Source organism: Protopterus annectens, chromosome 3.part0 (genome assembly GCF_019279795.1).
Source record: "Protopterus annectens isolate FY-2018-M chromosome 3.part0, PAN1.0, whole genome shotgun sequence".
NCBI classification, from domain to species: Eukaryota; Metazoa; Chordata; order Ceratodontiformes; family Protopteridae; genus Protopterus; species Protopterus annectens.
The window spans coordinates 1,929,172,269-1,929,200,231 of NC_056731.1; the positions used below are offsets into that span (position 1 = coordinate 1,929,172,269).

The window sequence follows — 27,963 nt, forward strand, 5'->3', positions numbered from 1 at the left end:
ATGGACTGGGATTTTATTCCAGAGCAAAGGGAGCCTCTGGGTTATGAATCTGTCCCTCCAGCATGTTCTATTTATTTCTGTGCTGAGATTCAAGTCCCTCGAGCACGTGGTTCTAAGGGATTTAGATTTTCTGAGGTGGAGCATGTCCATTAATTCTGGGTTGGACATAGCTTTGTATGTCAGGCATAGATCGCCTCGAAGTAGGTGGTATGCAACTGAGTAGAGCTGGAGTTTTTTAACCGGGCAGCATATGGGATCTGTTTGATTCCCTTGATCCTCTTTGTGAGGTACTTTTGGGGTCTTTCTAGTTGCTGCAGGTGTCGGGTAAGGTACATCCCAAAAGGGGCATTGTATTCTATGATGGGCCTGATGAGGGATGAATAAAGGGGCACTATTACCTCACTTGATCTGGATGTGAATCCTTTCATAATAAGGTGGGTTATGTAGAAGGTCTTTGTAACCACTTTGGCAATGCAGTTGTCAAAGGAGAGATTACTGTCAACTTGGGTCCCCAGGTCTCTAAGTACTTCTTCCGTACTTAATGGGTTACCACCTATGTGGTAATTTGTGGGCATTTTGTTTTTGCCAAAGGGTATGACTATACACGTTTTGGCATTTAGCTTTAGGCCATGGCTCTGGCACCAGTTATCCATCTCTGTGAGACCTTTTTGGAGGATGTTTGTGTCAGCTGGAGAGTCAATTATGGCACCCAGTTTGCAGTCATCTGCGAACCTGGTCAGCCATAGTCCTCCCATGTTGGCCTGTACCTCAGAGAACTATATGCCGAACAAGAGAGGTCCCAGGACAGAGCCTTGTGGGACACCACTTGTAACCGGTTTCACATCTGACATGGCTCCGGCAACTCTGACTCTGTGGGTTCTGTCTTTGAGCCAGTTAGCAACCCATCTTGTGACATAGGGGTTTATATTTAAGCTGGATAGCTTATCTATGATGCCCGAGTGGGGTATTGTGTCAAATGCCTTTGCAAGGTCCAGACAGGCTGTGTGGACTACCTTCCCTTCATCTATAGCCTTGGTGACTGTTTTGAAAAAGTCGACCAGGATCAAGAGGCAGGATCTGCCCTTGACAAAGCCGAATTGGGTAGGATCTAGTGTCTGTAGGTCCCCAATGTCTTTGTTTATGAGTTCCATGATGATCCTCTCCATGGCCTTGCAAATAAGGCTAGTCAAGCTTATGGGGCGATAGTTACCAGGGTCCGTTGAGGCACCACCTTTGTGGAGTGGGACCACTGTTGCTGTATGCCATTCTTTGGGTACATATCCTGTAGTGAGGCTGAGATTGTGCAGCAGTTTTACGTGAGGGTTTAGTTCTTCTTGGAGTTCATGTAGGACGCAACCCGGGACACCGTCTGGTCCCATTGAAGCAGTGTTTTTTGCTTTGGAGAGGGCGGCTTTCACCTGAGCATCTGAGATGTTAGGGAGGCTGCACTCTGCTGGGATAGATATTTGCTCTTTTGGGGAAAAAGGGGGGAGAAGTTTGCACTGAACCTGTCTGCCAGGATGTTGGCAATGTCTGTGGGTTCAGTGTATTTTTTGTCATTTAGAATCAACTCTGAGCATATCTGGGAGTTGCATCCCAGGTTCCTAACATAGCTAAAGAAAGCCTTGTAATTGTTTTTAGTGTCCTGTGCAATTTTTCTCTCGAAGCTGGCCTTGGATGATTTTATGAGGGATCATAATTTTTTGCTAGTACTGATCAGAGATGCCTTCCCTTTTAGGGATTTTGCTCTATCATGTAGTAGCTTCCTCCTTCTGTTGTACAACTTATTTATGGCTGAGGTCCACCAGACTGGACGCCTGCCTTTGGATGATTGGGTCTTGGTTTTGTTTGGGATAGCATGATCCATGCATTCTTGGATGTGTCCATAGAATGCGTTTATATAGGATTCTGCGGTTTGGGCCGTAGTTTCCACTGGACCGGGGGCCTTGAAGGATTCCACCTCGGTTTTGAGAAGTGGGAAGTTCGCTTTTGAGAAGTTTTTCACTGTGGTTTTCTGGGCTGGGGGTGGGGTCGGGTTTTGGATATCCATTGAAATTTAATTTATGGTCTGATCTTACCAATGAGGGGTATACTTCTGGTGTGGAGCATAGGGTCCCCATGTTGGTGATGATCAGGTCAAGTATATTTTCCCCTCTTGTGGGAGTTGTGACTAGTTGTTCCATGGCATTTGAGTTTATAAATTCCAGGAACCTTTGGGCTAGGGTGTTGAGGCTTGAATAATGCTCCCAGTCTATGTTTGGGTAGTTGAAGTCACTCAATATAATGGTGTTTGAAGAGATCTTCATGTTCTCCAATGTTTTCAGGAAGGCCGAGTGGGATTCCTGATTTTGAGATGGTGGTCTGTAGCATGCTATAAACTGAAAGGCAGTTTTGCCCATTGTTAGTTGCACATGGATGGTTTCTGATGCTTCGTGCAACGCCACTAACCTGGAGGTGTGGGTATCCTTGATAAATATGGATACTCCCCCTCCTTTTGTGGTTTGGTCCGAGTTTTGGGGCCGAAAAGCATGATATGAGGTATAACCTGGTAGTGCTGGGGTGCTCTCTGGAGCCTTGAACCAGGTTTCTGTCACTGCGCAGATATCAATGTTCTCCATACTGAGGAGAGCTTCGAGTGCGTGCATTTTGAGGTTTAGACTTCCGGCGTTTAGCAGCATTACCCTTAGTTTCTTGTTCTTCGTGTTTTCTATGGAGGTGGGTTTGTCTTTTGAGCCTTGCCTAAAAAAGGCACTATGGGGGTGGCAAGAGCCTTTGCCAGTATCCGAAAGCCCAGGGGTGACAGGTGCAAGCCATCCCTAGTGAAGCAACGTGGCTTGTCAAGCATGTCATCCCAGGCTGACAGGCACTGGATCCCCTTTGAATGACACCAAAATTTTAGCCAATTGTTAAAATCGATCATTTTGTCTTTATACTGTGGCATCATTCTAGGTGAGGGTAAGATGCTGCTCAAGGTCAGGGTCATACCGGCCTGGGCTACATGATTGGAGAGCTCCTATATGTATCTTTTCATGTAGTCGAGGGAGGTACATCTCAGGTCATTCACACCAGCATGTACTATGACAGAGTCATATTTGTACTTGCTTTGGCTTGACCTGAGTGCTTGCATTATGTGGCGGATCCTAGCACCCGACAAGCAGCTCACTGTGACCTTCTCCTTGTTCAGCCTGGTGAGCAGGACGTCAGTGTGTCTGACTATAGAATCACCTATTACAAGTGTATCAGGTGTGTTTTTCAGCCTTAAGGGCTGTGACTGTTTGGCACACTGACTTTGTGAGCTATGTGTTGCACATGTTTTGCTGTGGGGTAGCGTTTGCTTGGATGTCTGCTTTGGAGGTCTCTGCTGCTTAGGTAGATTTTTATTTAGAGCCTCTGAGTATGTTTTTGTGTGTTTATGTGTTTGGTTTGCTGTTGTGGTAGGACTATGTGAGACTGGATTAGTGTTGTGTGAGGTTACCTTCTCCTCCTGACTGGTTACACCAGTTCTGAGGTGAGAGAGCTCAGCCTCCAGTTTGGCTATATGGTTGCATCTCTCACATATGTTTGAACCAGTTTGGAGGAGATGGAGGAGAAGACGGTTGTCCGTGTACATGAGGCAGTTGTAACATTGCCTCAAGATTCCCAGATTCACCAGCTGGACTGGAGAGGAAATCATTAACTGACCTTTGGACATGCTAGAGTAGTAAAGGAAACTCTTTTATCACTTAATTAAAAAGGACCAATAGGGGACAAGGTAATTGTGGAGAGTGTATGAGGATGTAGTGCTTTTAGTTTATTAGTGCAAGATTGTAAGATTGCTTGTTTGGGCAAGTGCAGGGTCTTAGATTGAGAATAGGGTGTTTAAATTGAGAGATAGAGCAGTTCTAAGGGAAAAAGTGAAGAGCAGACTTTGTGGAGCTGGGAATAGTTTAAACCCGTTTAAGCGGCGCTGCTCGATGCTGTGCTATGCGGACAATCGCGCAAAGCCACGCAAAAGTGGATTTTTAAGCAGGGAACTTCAAAGAGCTAGAAATGGCCCAAAACGGCCAATTACTACAAGATTCTTGTGTTGAGGTCACTCCTTCAGGGACAGATAGGCTGCTCAAGGCTCCCCACTCCCACTGGTGAGCAAAGAAACTTCCTTCTATCCAAGTAAGGAAATGGGCAACACAGGAACAATCCAAGAGTCCAGAATATGGCAAAGCCTGTATAGGGGACTACTCTAGTTAAGGAAAGGCGGGAAACAAGGATATTTTTTTTTTTTTTTTTTTCAAGTAAACAGCAAGAAAATTACAGTATATTCAATGCACAGGCTAGCGCACTCGAGTGGGCATCCTCAACAGTTAATTACAACAAACAAACTTTTAAATTAAGTGCAGGTAATGAAAAAACGCAAAAAACAAGCTTTTAACAGTTAAATCAGCAGTGTAAACTCGCTTTTCAGTGAGAAAGGAAGGTCATCCAGAATAAACCCTGATTGGAGGATGATATTGAAGAGCCTCTGTATGGGGTTTGACAGGTCCTGACCTGTAGGCATCCTTGTATGTTTTCAGGCCCCATAGAGGCAGTATTCTTGGCCTTAGATAGTGCTCTGAGAACTTTTCATGGAAGAGTTGAGTATGGGTGTGGATGTTCTTATTGATTTTAAGCAATATTTAATATGTATTAGTTACATGTTCACTTTATATTGATATGTACACAAGTAGCTTCAAAAAGTGATGTAAAATGAACAATGAATTTACTGGTATAAAAGGAGAGATAATTATTAGTTAGTTCACTGTCTCTGTGGAAGTCTTAGTATTAAAAGGAAGAAAAATGTAGTGATAACAGTTAAGCATTTAAATCTAGTGTATACTTCATGGTTTTTGTGTATATTGCTGTTATTCATTAATGATTTGAAGATTGTCATCAAGCCAGTGGTTTGGAAGTTTATTTCTGCACCTTGGACTATGTAGAACTTGTTTGTTTTATTGTTGGCACAGCCGTGCTCTCTACACTGGTTCCTTCTGTTTTTTTTGGACTGGGTGTAGATGTTGGTATGTGATCTGGAATGGGAGGGTGATTAGAGATAAATTTATCACCAAGAAAATTGGCTGTGTGCACAGGATTAGAGTACTGATATCATTTGCTATCAGTTTGGCACAGTCCGAGGTTACTAGCAAAGTTAAAGAAGGCATTGTGTTTATGCCTGGGTGGCTTTTTGATCTCATATTTAGCTTTTGAAGATTTGCTCGGGGACTGAAGATCCCTGTTAAGTTTGACAAGAGTGCTTTTGGCATTTGGATAGATTTATTTTTATTTCCAGTGAGTTTTTTCCTTTTATTGTGCATCCTGTTTAATTTGGGTTTTACCATAGGGGTTATTATTTTAATAGGTTCATAGATTGGTACTGGGCTATCTGCCAGAAGGCATATATTAGCCCAGCCACATTGTGCGGTATTCACCACCCCTTTAGTAGTTCCCTAGACCCTTGTACTAGCAGCTAGTACCCTTGGCCCCTATCTAGTAGTGCTGTTGGTGTGATCCCCGGTGTGAACTTCCTGTTACCCATCCACTCATCAAGGTTCCTCCTGAAGAGTGATAGTGAGGTGCTCTGTCTTATGCAGATCGGGACCCTGTTCAATAGTAAGGGAAGTCTCTGCAAAGGGAATCTGTCCCTCCAGCATGTTCTATTCATTGTTGTGTTGAGGTTTATATCCCTAGAGCGTGTAGCTTGAGTAGATTTGGTTTTGCTAAGATGGAGCATGTTCAACATTTCTGGGTTGGACATGGCTCTGTACGTTAGACAGAGATTGCCTCTGAGAAAGCGGTATGCAACAGAGAACAGTCTTAGCTTTTTCAATCGTGCTGCATAGGGCAACTGTTTGAGGCCAGTAATCCTCTTGGTTAGGTACCTCTGTGGTCTCTCCAGCTGCTGGAGATGTCTAGCCAGGTACATTCCAATTGGTGCATTGTACTCAATAATGGGTCTGATAAGGGAAGAGTAGAGGGGCACCATTACATCCTTAGATCTTGATGCGAACCCTTTCATGATCAGATGGGTCACATAGAAGGATTTTTTAACCACTTTGGCAACATGGTTATCAAAGGAAAGCTGACTATCTAGTTGGGTCCCTAGATCCCATATTTCTTCTTCAGATTTCAGGGGATTACCTCTTATTTTGTAGTTCGCGGGTACTCTGTTTTTTCCAAAGGGGATTACTACACATTTTTTTGCATTTAGCTTGAGACCATGGCTTTGACACCATGCATCAGTCTCATTTAGGCCCTTCTGGAGGATCTCCATGTCAACTGGAGACTCTATTATAGCACCCAGTTTGCAGTCATCCGCAAACTTAGTCAGCCACAGCCCTTCCGTGCTTGCCTGTACTTCTGAGAAGTATATGCCAGACAGGAGGGGCCCCAGGATAGAGCCCTGAGGTACACCACTCATTACTGGTCTGGATTTGGACATAGATCCCGCTACTCTTACTTTATGGGATCTGTCTGAGAGCTAGTTTGCGATCCATCTTGTGACGTAAGGATTTATGCCGAGGCTGGAGAGCTTATCAATAATACCTGAATGGGGAATGGTGTCAAATGCTTTAGCAAGGTCAAGGTAAGCCGTGTGTACCTCCTTTCCCTTATCTATAGCCTGAGTAACTGTCTCAAAGAAATCCACCAGGTTCAGGAGGCATGATCTGCCCTTGACGAAGCCAAACTGTGTGGGGTTCAGCGATTGGAGGTTCCCAATCTCTCCATTTATGAGTTCCATAATGATTCACTCCATAGCCTTACAGATCAGACTGGTCAGGCTTATTGGTCGGTAGTTCCCTTGAGGCCCCACCCTTGTGTAGCGGGACCACTGTTGCCATGCGCCATTCTATGGGCACATATCCTGTGGAGAGGCTGAGACTGAACAGGGTATTAAGATGCGGGGTTAATTCCTTTTGGAGCTCGCGTATGACACAGCCTGGGACACCATCTGGTCCCATGGAGGCAGTGTTTTTAGCTTTAGATAGAGCTTTGTTAACCAACGTATTAGTAATAATTGGACTTACACAATCCCCTGGAATGGTAATAGACCCTGTAGGTGGTGAGAAATATGCACTGAACCTGTCAGCCAAGATGTTGGCAATGTCAGAAGGGTCAGTGTATTTTGTTCCATTTTGTACTAGCTCAGAACAGACCTGAGCATTGCCATTTAGGTTTTTGATGCAGCCATAGAAGGCCTTATGGTTATCCTTGACATCCTTGGCAACTTTCTTTTCAAAATTATCTTTAGTTGACTTGATGAGGGCCCTCAATTTCATACTAATGCTGATCAGGGATGATTTTTCTACTTGAGATTTGGCCTTTTTTGTATAAGTCTCCTCCTTTTATTGTAAAGTTTGCTGATGGCCGGGGTCCACCAGACTGGTTTCTTCTTGCTTGAGGAAGGAGTCTTGGTTTTATTTGGGATAGCATGGTCCATGCAATCCTGAAGATGCATATAGAGTGGCATTATATTTATTTCAGAGGGGGACAAATGCTTCTACACAGCTATTTACATGTGCGTACAATTTAGTGGTGAAGAGTTTCTCATTTGTAGAGAGGTCATCCCAGTGGAAGAGAATGTTAGAGCTTGCCAGGTTGTCAGTCAGTTTTACTTAGGTTAACTTTAGCGTAATCTCTGAATTATTAGATGATGCTTCCAGCTTCAGCCTTATGGTGAATATGACTCATTTATGGTTGAGTTTGACTAGGGAGAATGTTATGACTGGTAGGGAACAGAGCTGTCCCATACTGGTGAGAATCAAGCCCAGGATGTTATCTCCCTCAGTAGGGGTGTGAACTAGTTGGTTCAGCGAGTTTGTATTCATGAAGTCCAGAAATCTCTGGGCATACATGTTTGGGTATGTATAGGTTTCCCAACTGATGGAGGGCTAGTTTAAGTTCCTAAGAGAATGATGTCTGGCTGAATGCTTATGACTTCCAAATTAGTCAAGTGGGAGATATTGGTGAAAGGGGATATAGAAGGGGTCCTATAATTAGCTGTGATTTGATATAGGGTTTTGTTAATGGTAAGTTGGACTTGGAGGACTTCTGGGTTATTATCCTCCCTAACAAGTCTGGAGTTGAGATTTTGTAATTTTGTTTTACTAATACAGTGACCCTACTGCCTTTAGTGCCTTCCTCTAGTGCTGTGGATCTGAACCTGTAGTATCACTGAAACCCTGCATTTAAGTGATGCTTTCAAAATTCCTGAACAAGATATCAGTGATGGTGCATATATCAATGAATTGTACAATCAGGAATGCCTACACAGAGTGTTTTTATTTTCTGCTAAGGCATTTAGTATTAAGCAGCAATACCTCTGTGTTATCTGAATTTTGTTTTGTTATACTGGAAGCTTTTGAAGACTGATTTTGTCTAAAGTAGGCATTATTGGGGTGGAAAGGGTTTTTGCCAATAAACAAAAACCTTGGAGGGACAGGTGCAGGGCATCCCTGGCAAAGCAGTTTGAATTGTCTACCATCTCATCCCAGGCAGATATATATTGTACCCCCTTAGAATGATACCAGAAGGTAAGCCAATTCTCAGTCATCTTTTGTTCATATTGTGGTATCATTTTAGGTGATGGTAAATTGGTGCTTAAGGCTAGTTTCACACCTGTCTCGCACGCATATTCTGAGAGCTTATTTATGTCCCTCTTCATAAAGTCCAGGGAGTTACAAATCAGGTCATTTGGTCCCATGTATACTACAATTGACATATGTGTACTTGTGGTGCAAGGACTTGATTGCATGCATTATGTGGTGAATCCTAGCCCCTGATAGAAAACTAATCATGACCCTCTCCTTTCACAGCCTGGTGAGTGATGCATCATTGTACCTCACAATGGAGTCTCCTTTGTGGCTTAAGGAGGTTCAGTAGAAAATAGATATAATTATTTATGGCTTAAAGACCATATAATAGTTACTAAAGCAAGTCCACAGGAGTGGTTACTGTCTGGTAATTGTTTAGCCACGGACATATTTGGCCCAGCCGAAAATGTATTAAGTGAGTAATAATGCCCAGTAGATTGGGTATTATACTGAAGTATTAGTCCACTTAGGGGTGTTGTGGGAGGTTTGACGCCACAGGTGTAGACCTCCACACCACCTGGAAGGTTAGTTATTTCCCCATAATATTCACCCTGGAGGGTATTACTGAGCTTATAAAATGGACTTCTGTTATTCTGAGAAATAATGCCTAGTACAGCATTGTTTATTTGAATTTTTTTATTTTATTTTAATTTTCATTAACATTTTCAGATAAAAAGCCCATTGTTATTTATTAATATCTTCTCCGTTCTTCTGTTTTCATGTCTGTTTTATGGATGTTTTACTTTATGATCATTGTATGTCCACATAGTGTTTGAAATATTTTTTTTGCCTATTTTGTGTGTGTGTGTGTGTGTGTGTGTGTGTGTGTGTGTGTGTGTGTGTGTGTGTGTGTGTGTGTGTGTGTGTGTGTTTGTGTGTTTTATGTTCATGTCTGTTTTCAACAAAGATTTAGATATATGCATTTACCTTACCACCACAAGCTGACCTTGTGTTGATTTTACAACCGGCAACATCTGCACAGTTTCAGTATATATGGCTATTGGCAGTGGCTCCGTCTTCATATTATAACTAACTCATTCTAGTACTATAAAAACAATCTTTGAATTAATCTATACTTGCCTCATTTAAAAGCAGATTACATCTTTTGTCATTATATGGACCATACTGGAAAAGGAGTCAGTCATATTTAACTCTGTTCAATCCACTGTCATAGAACACTACCTTGTTCTTCTCTTGGCATACTATTTATAACCAAGATATCACTTGATGCATTCATATTGACTCTAGAAAACATGATCTAGTATGTATGTGACATCAGTAGGACTTGCTGGAGAGACAGATATGTCTCACAGAAGTTACCTGTCCTCTGGAACAAACTTCCAATTCAGGTGAAAAAGAGCCCCTCGCTGGCCCTACTTAAGCGTAATTTGGATGATTCGATGGGAAACAGCAAACTTCCCCCGGGAGTTTCACCTGTGACCCTCTTGGACAAGGGCAGTAGTTGGTCCACTTAATACCTTGATATTCTTGGGAACAGGGATTGTACTTAGCTAGGCTTGTAAGGGCCATTAGCCTAGTAACCTCCTATGATCCTATGATAACATTCAAGGGTTATAACTTGACTGAGTTGTCATACATTTGTTAGTACTCTACTCATTGCCAGTTTTTTTAATATGACAAATGACGTTTACTTATCATATCACAGAGAAGCTGATGTACTAATGGATGTGCATAGCCAGTGACAATAGGTTTATAAAGTGTCTTTATCAATTGGGCACTAGCTGTTTAGGATGGGAGCAGCGTGCAAGCTATAACCTGTTAGCTAGCAACAGCAGTAGATATGCAGAACAGGGAAGAAAGATGATATCTATCCTACATTAACTTGACTAAACAGCCTATGGCGTATGTTTATGGCTACCAGCTCAGGTGAATTGACAGTGCACTACATGTTAAAGTTTATATAAATAATGTTGTTGTGTCTTTCGGCTTTTCCCAGTTAGGGGTCGCCACAGAGGAACTCCGGTCTGCTAATGATTGGCAGTAGATTTTTACATGCCGAGTTGCCGGCCCTGACGCACACCCTTCAACGAAGGTACGCCCATTCACGCATGTCTCCACACAGAAAATGCTATAGCTGAGAATCGAATAGGACAACATCTTACTGTGAGGCGACAATGCTACTGCAGCACCACCACCGCAGTTTTATATAAATAATGTATGTTATGTAAATTGGAGTTAGATCTGATGAAGCTCTGTTATGGGCAAAAGCACTCGTCTATTTAATATATTTTTTTTATTTTTCAATAAAGAAGTATTGATTTCTAAACAAGTTATGAGCACTTGATTACTCTGAAGTCTCAACTGAGATTGGCTACAGTCTGTGGTTCTTTTTTCTTGGTTTTAAAGAGGGTTAGCCAGCAACTTTGATGCTCAAGAAGCACCACTTATTACTGTGGATTTATATATATATATATATATATATATATATATATATATATATATATATATATATATATATATTTATAAATGTATATGTGTGTATATGTATGGGTCTACTTAATCTAAACACAAAATATCAATAAAAACAAATCTAAACTTAAAGTAACTAAAAACAAAAGAAAGACAAAATGTAACCACGTCCAAAACAAGTGTTTTGTCAAATGTTTGTCAGGGTTGAGGGCTGACATAAAGGTTAAGGTGTTTACCTCCCACACACAAGGTACAGGGTTTGATTCTCTCCTTAAGGAAGCATGGCTAGGCTTAAAAAGGCCCCCAGGGTTTAGAGCCAGCATTCTGATAATGAAAATGTGGTGATGGTATTTTCTAAAGTAACTGTAACAGAGTGGTAGAATCACTGTATCGTCTCTTTACCACTACTAAGTCAACCTTTTGTATGGTTTTACTACCGCATTGCACTTGAGGGTGCCTTTTTGCTGTGCTTTTACATACAAAAAAAAAAACAGACCATCTATCATGAAGCAGAGGTTGTTTTCTTGTTCTTTCTGAATTCGGAAGCACTGGAGAAGAACGCAAAGTTACTCCACAACCCATTTCTCCATTTTTGCACATTGGGTAGGGTAATTGTGTCACTTCAACAGTGAAAGTAAAAGTCCTGAAGGGGGTTTGGCATACGTACAGGGGTTTCACTCCTATATCAGCAGCTGAAATCAAGGGACGATGTACTAAATATGAATACACTTCACTTACAAAGTGAACCGAATCGCCCATTGTCTGAACACCGGTAATGAAATACAAGATCACCTACACTTGAAAGACATGACAGGAGGTCCTTCTTTACTTTTCCTGGAAAAAAAAAGTAATTTGTCACATGTATATCTGAACTTCTTTTACAAACCTTGTTGAATGATATATAACATTTCTCGATACGACAAAGGGAAGTCTTGCTAGGACCTACGAATCTCTTAATTCTGTCCTATGCAGACTTAAATCCTGTTATGATTCTACATACTCCATTCATTTTTATGGTGTTCCAGGCCTAGATAATCCTGTTGGGGCCCCCAAATTTTTAAAGATGTACTTGCATCACTCTGAATTAGCAGTGATCAATAATGTTCTTTCAAGCAATTACAGCTTAAAGGTACTCACTCATACCATATGGTTAGTATCCGACTTCAACCTGGTTTGTGGGAGTGTAATATTAATAAGCCCCATGGTGGTTATTGCTACAACAGGACTGCATGCCCATCTTTTATACAACTGAAAATAGACTATTTGGGCCTTAGTTAAGAAAGAATAAATAAATATATTTTATTTTGACCTGCATCAGGCACATGTGAATTACATTCGTATCTGGCTTATAACCCTGCTCCATGGAGCAGAGGGTAAGCCCGGATTGTGACACAGATAATTTGAGCTCAACTAGCCATTTAGGAGCTGGATGAGCTGGGTGGGGGTTGGGTGTTTAGTGGCTTACATCACCTCACCAATCCTGGGGGTAGGGCATAAAGAAAGGAATGCATATTCAGGGGTACCACCACAGTTAATCCTTGGTGCAGACTGGGGATACCATGGGGGTTGTTTTATACAAGGGGGAGTAGTGCAATGGCTGAGTTGCAGTTTGATGTGTGGATGATAAGCTTCAGCATCCTTGGAATATTATGTGCACAAGTGGGGGTGGGGGCAGGTAAGCCTTAAAGAGAAAAATTCTCTCTTAGCAGTAACTACCCCAGGATGCTTCAGTCTCCTCATTGCCCCTAAATGAGGATAACCAGAGAGGGAAACCTGGTTTAGTAAACCATGTGAATGAGGAGAGAGAGTGAGTGCATCTGATGATCAGTCATGGGTAGAGCCAAAATACTGAAAAAAAATCACAGCTGACCGATACAGTGATCAGTATCAGGTGTTCATCATCTTCAGTTATGAGTGCCGTAGTCTTCTGCAGCTAACTCAAAAATACATATCACGTAACATACCGCAGAGGGCGGCTGTTCATGTGTAACCATAAAGTAATATATCTATACATTTTGAACATGCTCGTTCACTTGCAGCACTGGCAGTAGCTGGCTGAAGAAATCATTATAATTGGCTGAATACTTTTAGCACCTTAAATAGTGTCACATTTGCAGTTCTGCGTGTTAGTGTTTGAAAGCGCACAGCATCCCTTTGCCCTTCCATAAGTTAAGGTGTCATGCATCTGGAATTTATTGAGAGCTTCACTTCCTCTGCACATTATTTGATAAAACCAGATGCAAAAAGACTGACAGAACTTATTGGCTCTTTTATGTGATAATTATTACCTGCTGATTTTCATTGTGTTAGTGCATTCATAAAGGGACCAGTGAAGAGAATAGCGAGACTCCTTTGAATGGAAACAGCATGACGGTACGACTCGATGCAGCCAAAGATGTGACTCAGTACCACTGAACAGAGGGCCAGCCTATACTAGTCTGAGAAATGCTGCATACATGCTCAAGGTTCCATGCTGTTTGATATAATTACAGTATTACAGCAGGAATCTAGTGTGCAGCTGTGAAAATGTCTGCTACTGTAGTGCATTATACACTTTTCTTATAATTATTACTGTATACAGATGTAAAAATAAATCACCATTTACTATAAGAAATGCTACAAAGTACTGATAAGATATTAAGGATGTTAATAATAGGCCTAATTATATAATACATTTATTGTATTCTTTATGATTGACTTGCTGGCAACATTTGCAAAGGACTCTGACACCAGCTACCCCATTTAAAGTCGTCTTCCATACTGTAAACAGTGCTATTTTGACAACAATTAATCCCAGAAAAAACACCATTGGCTATCCACTTACTTGATTAGTTTCTCTCATCATGTGCACACATTGCCTGGGGTAGAACCAGTTGTGATGTTGTTGTCATAAAGAATCTGAATACTTTTAATTCTTGCCTGGGATACTGAAGCAGGCAGACTAGAAAAGTTACCAGCATCCACTACAATACTGTTATGGTATATGAAGTGCCCTAAATGGTTCCCAAAAATGTATAAATGAATGGAATACATGAGGTAAAATTGACAAATTATAGGCTGTGGCCATGCAATTGTGTCTAATTCCATTTTTTTTCTGAACAGGTAAACAGATTCAATAAAAGTGAAGACCGTGCAATTCTGATAACTGACAAACATTTATACAAGTTGGAGCCCCTCAAACAGTACAAGGTCATGAAGTCCATTCCTCTGACTAATGTAAGTAAAACATGCTTCTGTGTTGTATATTGAAGTTGTACAAAGGGTGGGGAATCTGCAGGCCTTCATTCAAATTTTTGGTCAGCAGTGGTCTCCTTAACAAATCCATGCACATTATTCATGAACTAGTATCATATATTTTCTTGTTCTAGTCCATCTACTGGTTCCTGTGTCAAACCATGAGTTTTGTGTCCGATTACATCTGATGATTCATGTATTATGCCATGACGTGATCTCCTCTTCTCACAAGGCCTCCGTACATACCAAAAAAGCACTGCAAACAGATGTGCATAAACAGTTGTATAGAAAAAGTAGTACCCAGTGTTACTTCATGTTAAACTCAATTCTCTCCGTTTAATTTCCCTATGTCCTTTGGGTTTCTAATACCCTGACAAGAATGGGCCCTGTCCCTAAGTCAGGCCACAAATGCAATTCATTTAACTAGTCTTGTTTCAGTCTTTCATGTTAGCTAAAAGTGCTCTTCTCAGCACCCATAATGTGCCCAGAATGGCCTCCCCCTGTAATTCATGTGGATTACATATACCTAAGTATAACGGGTTGCTCCAACTACTATTGGAACTCTCTGGGTATCCTCCTTTCACATTGCTCTAATTTCTTCTCGCAAGTCCTGGCATTTCATGACTTTGTGTCTCTCTGTATGTAAGACACTGTAATCACTGGATGTAGCAATTTTAATGTTCAATGCTACTTTTGCCTGTTTTTTTCATGGGCTAAAATATCTTGTTGGCTCTCATCTGTTTTAGAACTGTTGGTAATTGGTGATCTCAGATGCTGTAGACTTCATCATGGTTATAATACTTTGTGGTTCATATTTCCGATGTTTTTCAGCTACTTCTATATTGTAGTGTTTGCACAATCCCCGTTGCAGCACTCTTCCCACATTTTTGTGCCTTTCAGTATACAGGACCTTTGCCATGAGTGCATCACACCCAGAAACAAGATCTGTAACTGTTTACTGCTCTTTTCTTTACAACTTGCAGTTGATATTTCTCAGACATTTTCTATGGACTTTGTAAAATAACATGTACAAAGGCTGACATTATTAGCCTTTCATCTTTTCAGCTCACCTCTGCTTAACCATTCCTGCGTCATATCTTGGTCAACATGAGGTTCTTGCAGGAGCTCTCTTTACTTGTTTTTTTTTTTTTTTATTTGTTTTGTTTTATTTGTTTTGTAGAGTTTCCATGCCATACTTAGATTCTTTCCTTTTTTATAATTCTCTGTTATGACTTTAACTATAAATGATCCTTTCTTCCATATGACCATAATCAATTTTTTCTAAATGACTATAAACTCTGCCTGCATCAATTCCAGTATATAATTTGTATAGTGCTGGAAGACAAGTTATTGATCTATATTTTTTAGATGGCTTACACATTCACTCTTAACGACTATACAATTATCGACCACGGAATGGGTAAGGTGTATCTAATACCATGGATAGGTTAATTCTTGCACCAAAAGGGAAATTGCCTAGGCTTAAAATAGCCTGCAAGAGCATTTAGCCTAGTACATACCTAGGAACCAATGGGTATCATTTTCTTGTTATTAACCAGGTTGGTGTCTTTCCAGGATGCTCATATAAGTAATTCTTACTCAGGGCTAAATCTTTGTGGAAAGATATCAATACCTTTAGCCAAAAGTTAGGTACTGCATCTGGGCCTAGGGTTTTCCAACTCGGAGTTTTTCTTAATTTTGTCTCATTTTCTCAAGCCATTACTTCATCCCATTTCATGTCCTATACATTATGATTTTTTGCTGTTTCTTATAATTCTTTGATTCATTCATCATCTTTGTTATGTTCAATATGTTTTTTATGAATATTTTTCCAAAACATATTTACATCCTCCTTTTTAGTGGTGTTTCTATTCCTTTTGCTTTGTTTCCCGTTTCTCTGCAAAACATTTTTCACTCATCATTGAATTGCTTATTTTGCACTTTCCCTTTATATTTAACTGTATATCTTATAATGTTTTCTTCTTATTCTGATATTTTTATTTTATTATTGACAATAGTGTATGATTGTTCTTGGTCTGTTTTGATATTGTGTGTTGGTTTACCATGTCTATCTAAGTATTTTTGGTGATCTGTTCCCTTTTCTATATTCTTCTGACAGTGATACCCCTTGTCTTAATTGCTTTATAGTTTTCTCTATTCAGTGGCTCCATGGTGGCATTTTAGTTGTTCCATTCCTTTCCTTTATTACTCTTTGTTTTTCTTCTTCTTCTTCTTTCAGCTTTTCCCAGTTAGGGGTCGCCACAGTGGATCATCTGTTTGCTCATGATTGGCAATGGAGTTTTACGGTGTCGAGTTGCCAGCCCAGTGCCCAACCTTCCACAGAAAGCACACACATGCACACACTCATGCCTAGGGCCAATTTAGAGTGTCCAATCTACCTACTGCATGTCTTTGGGATGTGGGAGGAAACTGGAGCACCCGGAGGAAACCCACACGACCACAAGGAGGACATGCAGTCTCCACACAGAAAGCACCCCAGCCAAGAACTGAACCGGAGAACCTCTTGCTGTGAGGCAGCAACGCTAACCGCTGCACCACCATGGCTGCCCATTACTTTGTTTTTATGGTAACATTTTATTAGTTATTAGTTTAGCTCCACAGTAATGTATCCTATTTATTTGTGTATATGACATGAATTTCTCTTAATAGTCTTGATTACTGTGTTCATGTGTTTTACCAATCTTCTAACATCTTGAATCTTATTTACTTCCTGTAATCTATTTCTTTCATTTATCTTGATATGTCTGTCCATCGCTACTAAATCAAATTTTATTCTGGACTGAGAGCATCTGTTTTGTTCTCTGTTTCTTCTAGTTATTCTACAGAAAGTTTCAGAACATCTTCCTGTTACATATTCTCTTCAAATGCACTGTGCTTCATCTGCTGTTCCTTCATATGGGAACCTGTCAATCCATCACTTCACAACATTACTTAGGTCAAAGTTGCCAGTGTTTCTTGCTACTTTCATTGTTGTAAAACTTCAATTGGACTTTCATACCAGTCTTCTTAAAAAAGCATCAGAGCATCACCATGTGGTAAATCTTCTTCAGATGCCTCCCTTTCCACTTGCTGCTCCTTAATCTGGGGACCCATTGTTCCATCTTGCCTGTGTTGCATTCGCCACATGAAATCCTTTACTTTACAAAAAAATTATAACTTAATCTTCTATTTGTTTTATTTTTACCTTACTAATCTTCTTTTCTACATTTCCCCTTTGTTTTCTTAACCAGATGCCTTTGCCTGTATTTCTCTTAAAATATCTTTGGAGCTGCTATTTTGTATCGATTAGTTAGGCTTTCTCCTCTGCACGAATATTTTACCATACCAAATTTCTTTTTCTTTACGGTGTCTATGTTTCTTTTTTATATCTTTCAAAAATCTCTGGACTTTGTTTTTTATACTTTCACACTTCCTCTGTCATTTCTTTTTCCATGCAGCTCAAAGTTTATTTTTCTTAATGAATACAAATGTTCATTTGTAGCTTTTGACAGTTTTTTTATTGTGCAAGTATTTTTCTTTCTACTAATTTCTCCATTATTCTTTCTGCACATTCTTTATTTTTTCTTATCTTCAGCAATCTACTTTATCATCTAATTGCCTCTCTTTTGGCCAGTCAGCCTTTTTTGTGTGTGTGTTTTTTTATGGTCTACTTTCTTCTGCCACAGGGGGACCATCCTCCTCCTCTTGAGCATGGCCTAACTCTGAGACATAACTGCTTCCATGTTCTGAGGATTTTACACTGACATTTTTTCCTAGTTCTGGCACCAGTCTGTGCACCAGGATAGGGCACTTTTCAACCTTGGACCTATGCACCCAATCTCTCTTTTTTATATTGTAACCTTCCTTTCTCCATGGTGTATGTGATATAAAATGCAGTCTATATATCAGTGTCATCTTGGTGAGATTTTGTGAAAACAGGGTCTACCACATGATGGCACTCACTAAGACTTGAGGATGAATTCATTTCCAGCAATACAATGATAGTACTCTGAATTCATCAGTATGATAGACTAGAATAGCTGGGGGTCCTTTTTTATGACTTTCAGTATAACTATAATATATCACTTGGATTCATGTCTTCTCTGTACAGGAATGGTTAAAGTGTAGCATTTATTTCAGCTTCCAAGGTACTGAGAATGTTTCAGTGTTTCTAAGCTCGTTGTCTGATGGCAAGTTTATTGCATGATTTTTTTGCAGTGCTAAGTAGCATTTTGAAAGTACAGATTTGTCTCTGATTAATAGTCACTGGCTTCCATTATGCACAACACATCACTAACAGTTGTTAGTCATTTGTTTTACAGCACATGGTGTTAAAACACACAAGTTTATTATATTTTACTCTCAGGTTAAAATACTCTAGCTGATTTCAAAGGTTCCTAAAATCAGCAATGCACATTTCACTAAAAGCAGAAATTTGTAGAACATTACGTCCTGAGTGGTAGGACATTGAGAATGATTTTATATGATGCAGTTTATTCATTTGGCAAGTAATTATCTAAAGCATTTAGAAGGCTCTGGGTAAGCTTTATACTGTATAATCTCTGGTGTGCAGTATTACACAATATAGTACTTGACCACAGGAGCTGATTAAACACTAATACAGTATATGAGCTGATTGATATAGTTTTTCACTAGCATATGCGCACAACAGTGCGTGTTTTTGTTTTATTTGTGAAAAAATGTCTCATGCTTTTTAGAAAATGGTCCATGATTAATAATATAATACTCAAGGACAAACCACACCATTAACATGTGGTTGATTAAAGAGTCAAACTAAAGCCTTATGGAAGTTATTCACAATATGCAGTTCTTAATAAACTCTAATTAAATATGCTCTTTCTCACAAACAATGTTTTTGTGAATAAATGCAGTAGATTTTTCTATTTTGATGAATTGAAAAGAGAAACTCCTCATATAATCTATGGATAACATAGATTCTGTTAATTTTGCATTACAGTGCAGCTGAGAAGTCATTTATACCACCTACCTATTGTGCAGAATATCAATAAAGCAGATTTGAAAATTCAGTACCCCAGGGTGACTGTTTGAATGTCTGTTATTCCAGGTATTACTAGTAAACCAGTATGCCTCTTGGTTCCATACACGAATAAAAACTAATACTTTATTTATTGTTTATGTACTGCCATTATGGAGTGAGCAAAATGGTCCCATTTTAATTACTTCACAGACAAAAATCAAGGAAAAGCAAAAGAAAATTTGCAAATAAGCTGGTTGTACAGCAAAGAAAGATAAAGCCCTTATTGCAACCCATATGACCTGTCATGAACCATTAACTTGAGACATAACTGTCTGGAAAAAGTGGGAGTGAATGGCCGATACAGAGAATGACTGATAGTGACTTTCCTTTATTGGGGGAGGGAGGGTACCTGGACAACTCCTCGACTATCAGCTGGTGGATTCTAAGTGTTAAAACAAGGGTGCACAGAAACTGAGACTGTACTATATCTTGCTATGCAGTGTGTAATGCTGAAGCCAATTTTGGCATATATAGATGGAAGTACACACTCGTCACTGGGCTGTTGTTACGGACCCTACTTTGGTGGCATGCATATTCAGCTACAAGATGGGAAGCCGGGGCTTAGCAGAAAAACAAGGTGACTACCATGATTCCTGGCTCCTGCCTCACTCTCTCAGTGTTTCCAGGGACCAGGGAAGGGAGGATGAATGGGCCAATAGGGAATGTTTATCCAGCTTCCCTGAATAATTCCTGATGCTGAACTAGCATGTTTTCAGACACTAACTAGTCTTAAGGGAAGATGTTGTGAATGGGAAAGGTGTTCCCTCAGTTCTTACCTGGAGTGCTATCCTGAGGTTCTTCTGCTGATGTCTGTCTGGATGATTGACAGTAGCTTGAAGGTAACCAGCCTGATCCTGGGCAGTGGTGTCTAGAGATATTGACTCACAGACTGGGTGTACATCAGACCAAGAATAACCATCCTGTGATTTATAGGTTTATACTACGTTTATGACCAAGAATTTCACTGAGAGGCTCATCTATTTCACCCACTATTGGTGCAAGATTAATAATGTACCCATTAATAGACTTCCCCACATATCCCAGCTGAAAATTTGCAGTCCCCCATTCAGTTATCTATACTGGGTTTAAAGGTAGTTAGGGAAGAACTCTGCTTGATATGTTTGGTCAGATAACCTCTCATTCCAGAAAAAAGGAGGTCATTGTCCCACTGTACTCATCCCTCATTAGACCCATTATAGAATACAACGCCCCATTTGGTATGTACCTCTCAAGACATCTGCAACAACTGGAAAGGCCTCAGAAATACCTCACTAAAAGAATCACAGGCCTAAAGCAGATGCCCTATGCTGACCGCCTTAAAAAATCCAGCTATACTCTGTCGCATATCGTCTACTCAGAGGCGATCTCTGCTTAACATACAAGGCCATGTCAAACCCAGAGCTGTTGGACATGCTACACTTAAAGAAATCCCAATCCCTCAGAGCTACACGCTCCAGGGATCTAAACCTTGTCATCACAATAAACAAAACATGCTGGAGGGATAGGTTCCTGACCCAGAGACTCCCCAGACTCTGGAATAGATTGCCCATACATGTCAAGCAGATTGCCTCTTTGGACCTCTTCAAGAGGAACCTTGACGATTGGATGGGAGAAAGGAAATTCACCCCAGGGATCACGTCAGTCGCCCTGCTAGACAGGGGTCCAGGAAAGTAAATAATGTGGGAAGAAATAGCCAGGGAATTGTTATGGCTAGGCTTGTATATGCCCTAGGGCTGATAGCCTAGTACCAACCTATGAACCTATGAAGCATAGTTAATGAGACAGCATAGGTTTAGACCCTTAGAGAAGGTATTTGCTTTACCAATGGTTCTGTTTAGGTGGAGTTTTTTAAGAGTATGTAGTCATTCAAAGCATGAAAGGCCAAGCAGTGATCTCCCTTCAGGTGCTTGCACAAGACTGAATAGAGGGTTATGATGTTTTGTTTATCATGTACTAAGACCTTTCAGGTGACAAAATATTGAGGTCTCTCAAAATTGCTTTCTGTGCTTAGGGAGGTACATGCCAAAGGGGGCGTTGCATTCAATTATGCACCTAAGAAGAGATGGATAAAATGAGACTATAACTTCTTTTGATCTTGTGGAGATACCCAAAATGATAAGCTCTGCAAGGTTGAAGGATTTTCTAACCGTAACAGGGATGGGGCAGTCATGGGAGACCTAATTATCAACATAAGCCCCCAAAGCTCCTGATGACCTGGGTATTCTTCAGTAGAATGTTATCCATTTGGTATGCAGTGGTGATGCTAGATTTACCAAAGGAAACTGTACTGTATTTTTTTGTTGTTGATGGTAAGGCCACGATAAACACAGCAAGCTCTTGCTTAGTCAAGCCTTCAGTGGAGAATATGAGTATCAAAATAGGATTTAATAACCACCCAAAGTTTCCATTCATCAACAGATTTAGTTAGACACAATCCCTGGACATTAGCTTTCATGTTAGTGAATTATAAGTTAAAGGGAGGGTGGCCCAGGACAGAACCCCAGTGGGACACTACTGGTATTATTTTTCTATTAGGAACTAATACCCTCAAAGTTAATACCATAGGGTGAATGTGAGACATAATTTGCTTTGCATCAAACTATTTCAGCGCATATTTCATAGTATGATTTTTAACATTTACTTCTAGAGTAAGATACTCTTACTCTTCCTACCCCACTCTCTTAATCATTATAAATCCTCCTTTGTCATTAAGTCATGCAATAATACAGCTATCCTACCTGACACCCACACAAAACAACTTGGAGTCATTATCGACGATTAATTAAAATTCAATCAACACATACAGTAATGTATAAAGAAAACACATCAGAAATTAGGCCTCTTATATTGAAACAAAAAATATCTCAGTCCCGATGCTAGACTCACCCTAGGACAAGCACTCCTCCTCCCCTCACTCCTCTATGCTGCTCCAGTTCTCACAAATATCCAAAAAACTACCCTGAATAAACTCCAACAATCCTACCACAAAATAGCCAGATTCATCACCAACTCCCCAAACAACACACACCACTGCATTGCTTTGAAGTCTCTACAATGGCTAGAACTCCCACAACTACTACATCTCTATCAATTTCACATGTTGAACTCTGTGCTCTTTAAACCATCCTACTGTCCATTCTTATCTCTCCTTGTCTCTGTCGACACCCCATCTCGACCCCTCCGCACCTCTAATCAACAATTGCTTGATATTTACCACCCAAATAAGTCAGTAGGTAAGCTACTCTACAAACATTCTGTGGCCCAAGCCTGGAACAAACTACCCCTTGACATTCGCTCTTTCTCTCACACCCCACTATTTAAAAGAAAACTAAAGACTCATTTACTCAATTCCAGAATTTGCCCCTGCTATGACCGTACATAATTTCCTCCTCCCCCACATTGGAATCACTCCATCTATTCTTGTCATACTTCTAAACTCTATCCCCACTAGTACAGTTACATAGCACAAAAAAAAAAAAAAAACCTTGTGCTGTCATTTAACTATTGTTAATTTTGTTTATTATTTACTACTGTATTGTTTTGTTTGTGTTTTACTACCGAAATGACTAGTTTTATTTCTATTGTTTGCTATACCTGTATACCACTGTAGTTTTTTTTTTATTGTACTATCTGGAGCTTTTCTCCTCGGGTCTCCACTGAAAATGGGACAAAATCCCAGTTGGACTAACCCAGTCAACAAATGTCAATAAATAAATAAATAAAATTTAAAAGTCACTCTGTGAAATATTTTGTTACAGCTACATTTATTGTAAGGAAGGAAACTGGAATGAAGCCAGCACATTTGAACCAACAGTCTGAGTGGAGGAACCTCCATGCAAAGCTATGCCAACTATGGTAAAAGAAACACTGGTTAAAAACTTACCCCCCCCCAAAAAAATAGAGTCAACAGAAAAACACGATTACATATACACGGGAAATACTTGAGTTTGGGTATAAGCTATAATCGAGCTGTTTCCAATTTGATTTAGGATAATTCTACACAAAGATCTCAAATGAATGACAAAGTGACAGCTTTCCTGGAATGTGTGAAAATATGTTGGTTAGGATCTGCTGCTCTTTTTGTTGTTGTTGTTAGGGAAGTGTTAGTGTTAGTGTTAGTTAAGATAATTAACTGTGACATGCGAAGGGAATGCCAGCTACAAATCAGTCAGATTAAATGATCAAACATAAGGGCAGTAATTATGGACATGTGATACAGACCTGCTTAAAACACTACTCTCTGCTGTTCAGAAGCACATTTGCAATGCCTGAGTATGGTCATTCATTTTTATTCTGATATAGCCTATGTAATAAGGGGTGGAAAAGTTCTGTTGATGCCTTGCAGGTTCAACTTGGTGCTGTTGCCATTTGCACACTTGCTTAGTTCTTTCTCTACTCAAGGTATGCTTAGGATGTAAGGAATAGCAGTTTAGTAACAGAGGTTGTCTGCAAAATGTTGCTAAAAGTTGAGGCAGTTTTGCATCAGTTAGTGTTGCTGAAGAATTAGCAGTTACTAACTGAACTACATAGTATTTGAGCTTAATTTATTACACATCAGAATATCTTTATTATACTATGAAATAAATATACATAAGCAATCAGTACCTCTTGGAAATAACTAGCAATATGACATACTGCATTTAATTCTGTACAATGCCTCCCTCTATTCCTGTTGTGCCTGTGATACACAGTGTGTTTCATATCTTAGTCTCCAAACACATCAATCTTTCTTTGGTTGTTTTCTTTAACTGAATGCTCTTTTTCCAGTGTGTCTGCTGAACATCAGCGTCTCTATTAACCACTTTTTCCACTGCCCAAGAGTTGATCATGGGAGCTCTCATTCCAGGAGCCATCAGGATTTGGATCTATCCTAACCTGTGGGTGACTGGTGACTTCAAAGTAAAGAGGGGGCTGTGGGGAGCAACGGAATGGGTAGAGCCAAATAAAGTGAGGTGGGCTGCATTACTGAAGGTCAACAAACATTATATGTGATGAAACAGATGTGGTTGTTCACTTTCATCCACAGACTGCTTCGGCACAAGCCCACTCATTATAGCCACTTTACTGACTATGTCTATTTTAGATGTCTAGCCCTAATCAACAGTCCATGGGTCCCCCTGTTACCCACTAGTTTTCTCTGCATTCCTGCAGTGCCTTTCTCTGTTTCCCCTCATCCTAGCCCCCACACTATCCAGACAGATTACTTCTTTCTTGCATTTTCATACTTCATCTTACTTTTTACCCCCCCCCCCCATGCTTTGAACTCTCTGTAACTAGCCAAGACTCTACTGTAATTTAAATCTGCATGAAGTAACTGAATTAAGATGGGGGTCTCTTAAGGCCCCAGAAGTCATAAAGTTGTAGATGCATTGAGGTGCATATTAGATTTTTTTAAATAACTTTTGATTTGATGATGGCCTGAATAAAAAATCATGAGTAAGAAAATATTATTCAGTCTTTCTGGGAATAGTGCCTGCCTTCCTGCCCCTACAAAAAGCCAGTTATCTTCTGTTCTGGGAATAGTGCCTGCCTTCCTGCCCCTACAAAAAGCCAGTTAACTTCTGTTCTGGGAATAGTGCCTGCCTTCCTGCCCCTACAAAAAGCCAGTTATCTTCTGTTCTGGGAATAGTGCCTGCCTTCCTGCCCCTACAAAAAGCCAGTGATCTTCTATGGACCACTCTGCTGTTAGATTGGGGTGAATGCTGATGCTTGACTGTTACAGGAAGTGAAAAAAAAGATATGCACACTACTTCTACAAAGCCAGTATAATAAATTTTTATCGTAAACAAATGACAACAGTCAGCCACTTTTAACCACAGGGAACCTCTGCATCCAACAATTAAAGCCAGCTTTATTGACTGAATATACATCAGATGTCAGAATGTAATAAAATAAAAATAGCATCAATTGGACTGAGGAATTATTTCTAAATCAATTCTTCTGTGGTTTAACCTTGTGTAGACAAGCAGTAAATTATACCATTTCCCCCCCAACAACCCCTTCAGTAGTTTGTCCCTGTATACACAAGCTCCAGAATTAAACATTTCCTCTCAACAATCCTTTCAGTAGGTTGCCCAAGTATGCACAAGCACTTCACTGCCATTGAATTAAAACATTTCTCCTAATGATCCATTTGGTAGTTTGTCCATCTGAGCCAAACCCTTCAGTGACATCAAAATGAACCATTCTCCCAACAGCACTTTCAGTAGTTTATCCATGCATGCACACTTACATATTTATATACACTCACAGATGCACACACTTTAAGTGCTTATCTTCGCAATACTGCTTGGAAAAAAATAATTTACAATAAATAATATAAATAAAAAACGTTTCCATGCACATGCTACCTCTTCCACACTAACTACTTCCTTCTTCTTGGCCTTGCCTGCCTCAGTCACCTGAGGCAGCCTGAGCCAATAGAAAGGTTCCTCTCTGTATGATGCGGCAGACCAGTGAGTTGTTCATTGAGAGACACTGCTGTCACTTCTGAAAGCTGGTGATCGAACCTGATTGATGATCAGGAAGTGTAGTACTGGATTGTTTTCAAAACAGCCTGGCAATTGTAAGAAGCCATTTTATTTATTTTTGTTTGTTTCTTTGTTTTCTCAGAACTCCATGCATGTAAAGAACCCAAAACACAACAGAAAGTTAAGTATTATTTTTACTTCAAAAATAATAGGTGACTTTCTGAGTTAGCACATATTTTTTTCTCTTTTTAGCTGGGGGGGGGGGGCTACAGCCCAGCATTCAATACCATAAGACACCCCTGATCCTAACCACCAGTACACCCTTGCAAATCCATTAAGTAAAGTGCTCACGATACTGAGCCCCAAGCATGCTATCTGCTTGACATACTCAGTCCCAGATCACATCATGGTCATTGCACTGCTTTGCTGCAAAACTCAACCTCTGATGGGTGTCAGCATTTCAAAGGGCTGGGCTGTCTCATTCTTCCCAGGACTGATTCGATGGTGACAAGCATTCTCTCCCACCTTCTCATCTGGCTGTTCCAGTACCTTACTCACTAATTGACCCTGGAACAATCTTGGAACAATCAGTTGTATCCTGATCAAGGCTTCATCCCTCAGTGGCATGGTTATAGATATTTCTGTGCAATATATGACAATAGTTGTGCATAAAATTATATACTATGAAATGAACTCTCAATCTGTCTCTGTCTTTGTCTCTCTCTCTCTGTTATTATTTGCATGCAGACTGTGGCATGGGATTGTCAAGGCAAAGTATCAGAGATGAGATGAAGGAAAGCAAAATATATCAATGCTGGTTGCTGGTATCTTTTATTTTTTACTAACAGAGTCACTTACATAAGCACTGATGGAAATACTATATTTGGCAAAGTATAACTGCTTAAAAATTATGTATCCACAAGACAGATGTTACTATTGAATTATGTGGCCTACACCTAATGAAAGAATAATTTGTTAATGCCACCATTAAACACCTACAGCAGTGACTGAAGTCAGTGTAACGCTCACTTTGGAATAAACTAGTTTCCTCCTTTTGTCTGTACTTTCTACACCGTTGTAATGTACAAATAAAATAATGAGTGCCATGGTCATTTTATCAGAACATTAGAGACCCTATACTATGTTTTTTATGAAGAAGATAGTAACAAGCAATCTTTGTTAAACCTTTCTTATGCTAAGAAAGTCAGTGTGGGAAGCTGTTTAACTGATGTTAATGAAAATGAAATACCAGAATTCTAAGATTCTGAAAAAAACTTTATCAGAATTCAAAAAACTAAGAAAGAAAGACAATAAACTTCTGTTCTATGCATCTTTATAATATGTATCTTCTCCCAGATAATTTGATGGCATAAATAAGATAAAGTCTAGCACCTTCTGTTCTCAGCTTTCAGGAATTCAGAGAATCTAACCTTCACTGAACACATCTTTTCATTAATTTATTTTATATTATTGCATCTGCTGCGGATTCATATGGTACAAGAAAGTACTGAGCATTGTTCAAATGAAAAAAAATGATGTCACCTTTGTGTGTGTGCCTTTTTAATTACTTCTGATATCTATTTTAGTAAAAGGTCTGAATTCTGTACAACATAGCTCTGACTAACAACTGTAACTACACCTTATCAACAGATATCGACTCTCACAGGTTTAGGAAGGGTTGTTCTGTATTATCTTGCACGGTTGATTGACACCTTATGTTTTGTACTTGCAATCTGCCAATAGTTTTTAGTTTTTCCATTAGTGCCTCTGTTTGTGAAAGATGAGGTAGGACACCCCCACGCAGCATTGCTAGCCTTTGCCTTTCTTCCTCTTATCTCTTTAATGTTGCTGCAGACATTCTATTCTAAGGTGTCTATGGACGGTAATCAAGAGAGAGAATTTATTAATACTTTATTTTATGTAAAAATATTGTCACACACACATATGTGGGTGTGTATGCGTGTGTGATAAAATATTTGGATTATGCAATGCATTCTTTACAAGTAGGAGCAGGGCATTTCAATACGTTTTTACTAGACTGTTTTGTCGTTGACTTCAGGTCAGATCTACACTCCCAGTATCACACGGCTGTAGTACTTCCACATCAAGTACCCTATCACACCTGTACGGTTTCCACATGGCACACCTTGTTATGAGTACCAAGCTC

At 39.9% G+C, this 27,963-nt stretch overlaps 1 protein-coding gene across 1 annotated transcript in view; it reads left to right on the forward strand.

Moving 5' to 3' along the window:
- Window positions 1-27,963, forward strand: part of LOC122797191 (unconventional myosin-Id-like) — a 2,023,191-nt gene that overhangs the window by 1,528,902 nt on the left and 466,326 nt on the right. Inside the window, exon 20 of the mRNA XM_044066013.1 lies at window positions 14,136-14,249. Coding sequence (XP_043921948.1) covers window positions 14,136-14,249 — 114 coding nt within the window. The remainder of the gene's footprint in view (window positions 1-14,135; window positions 14,250-27,963) is intronic.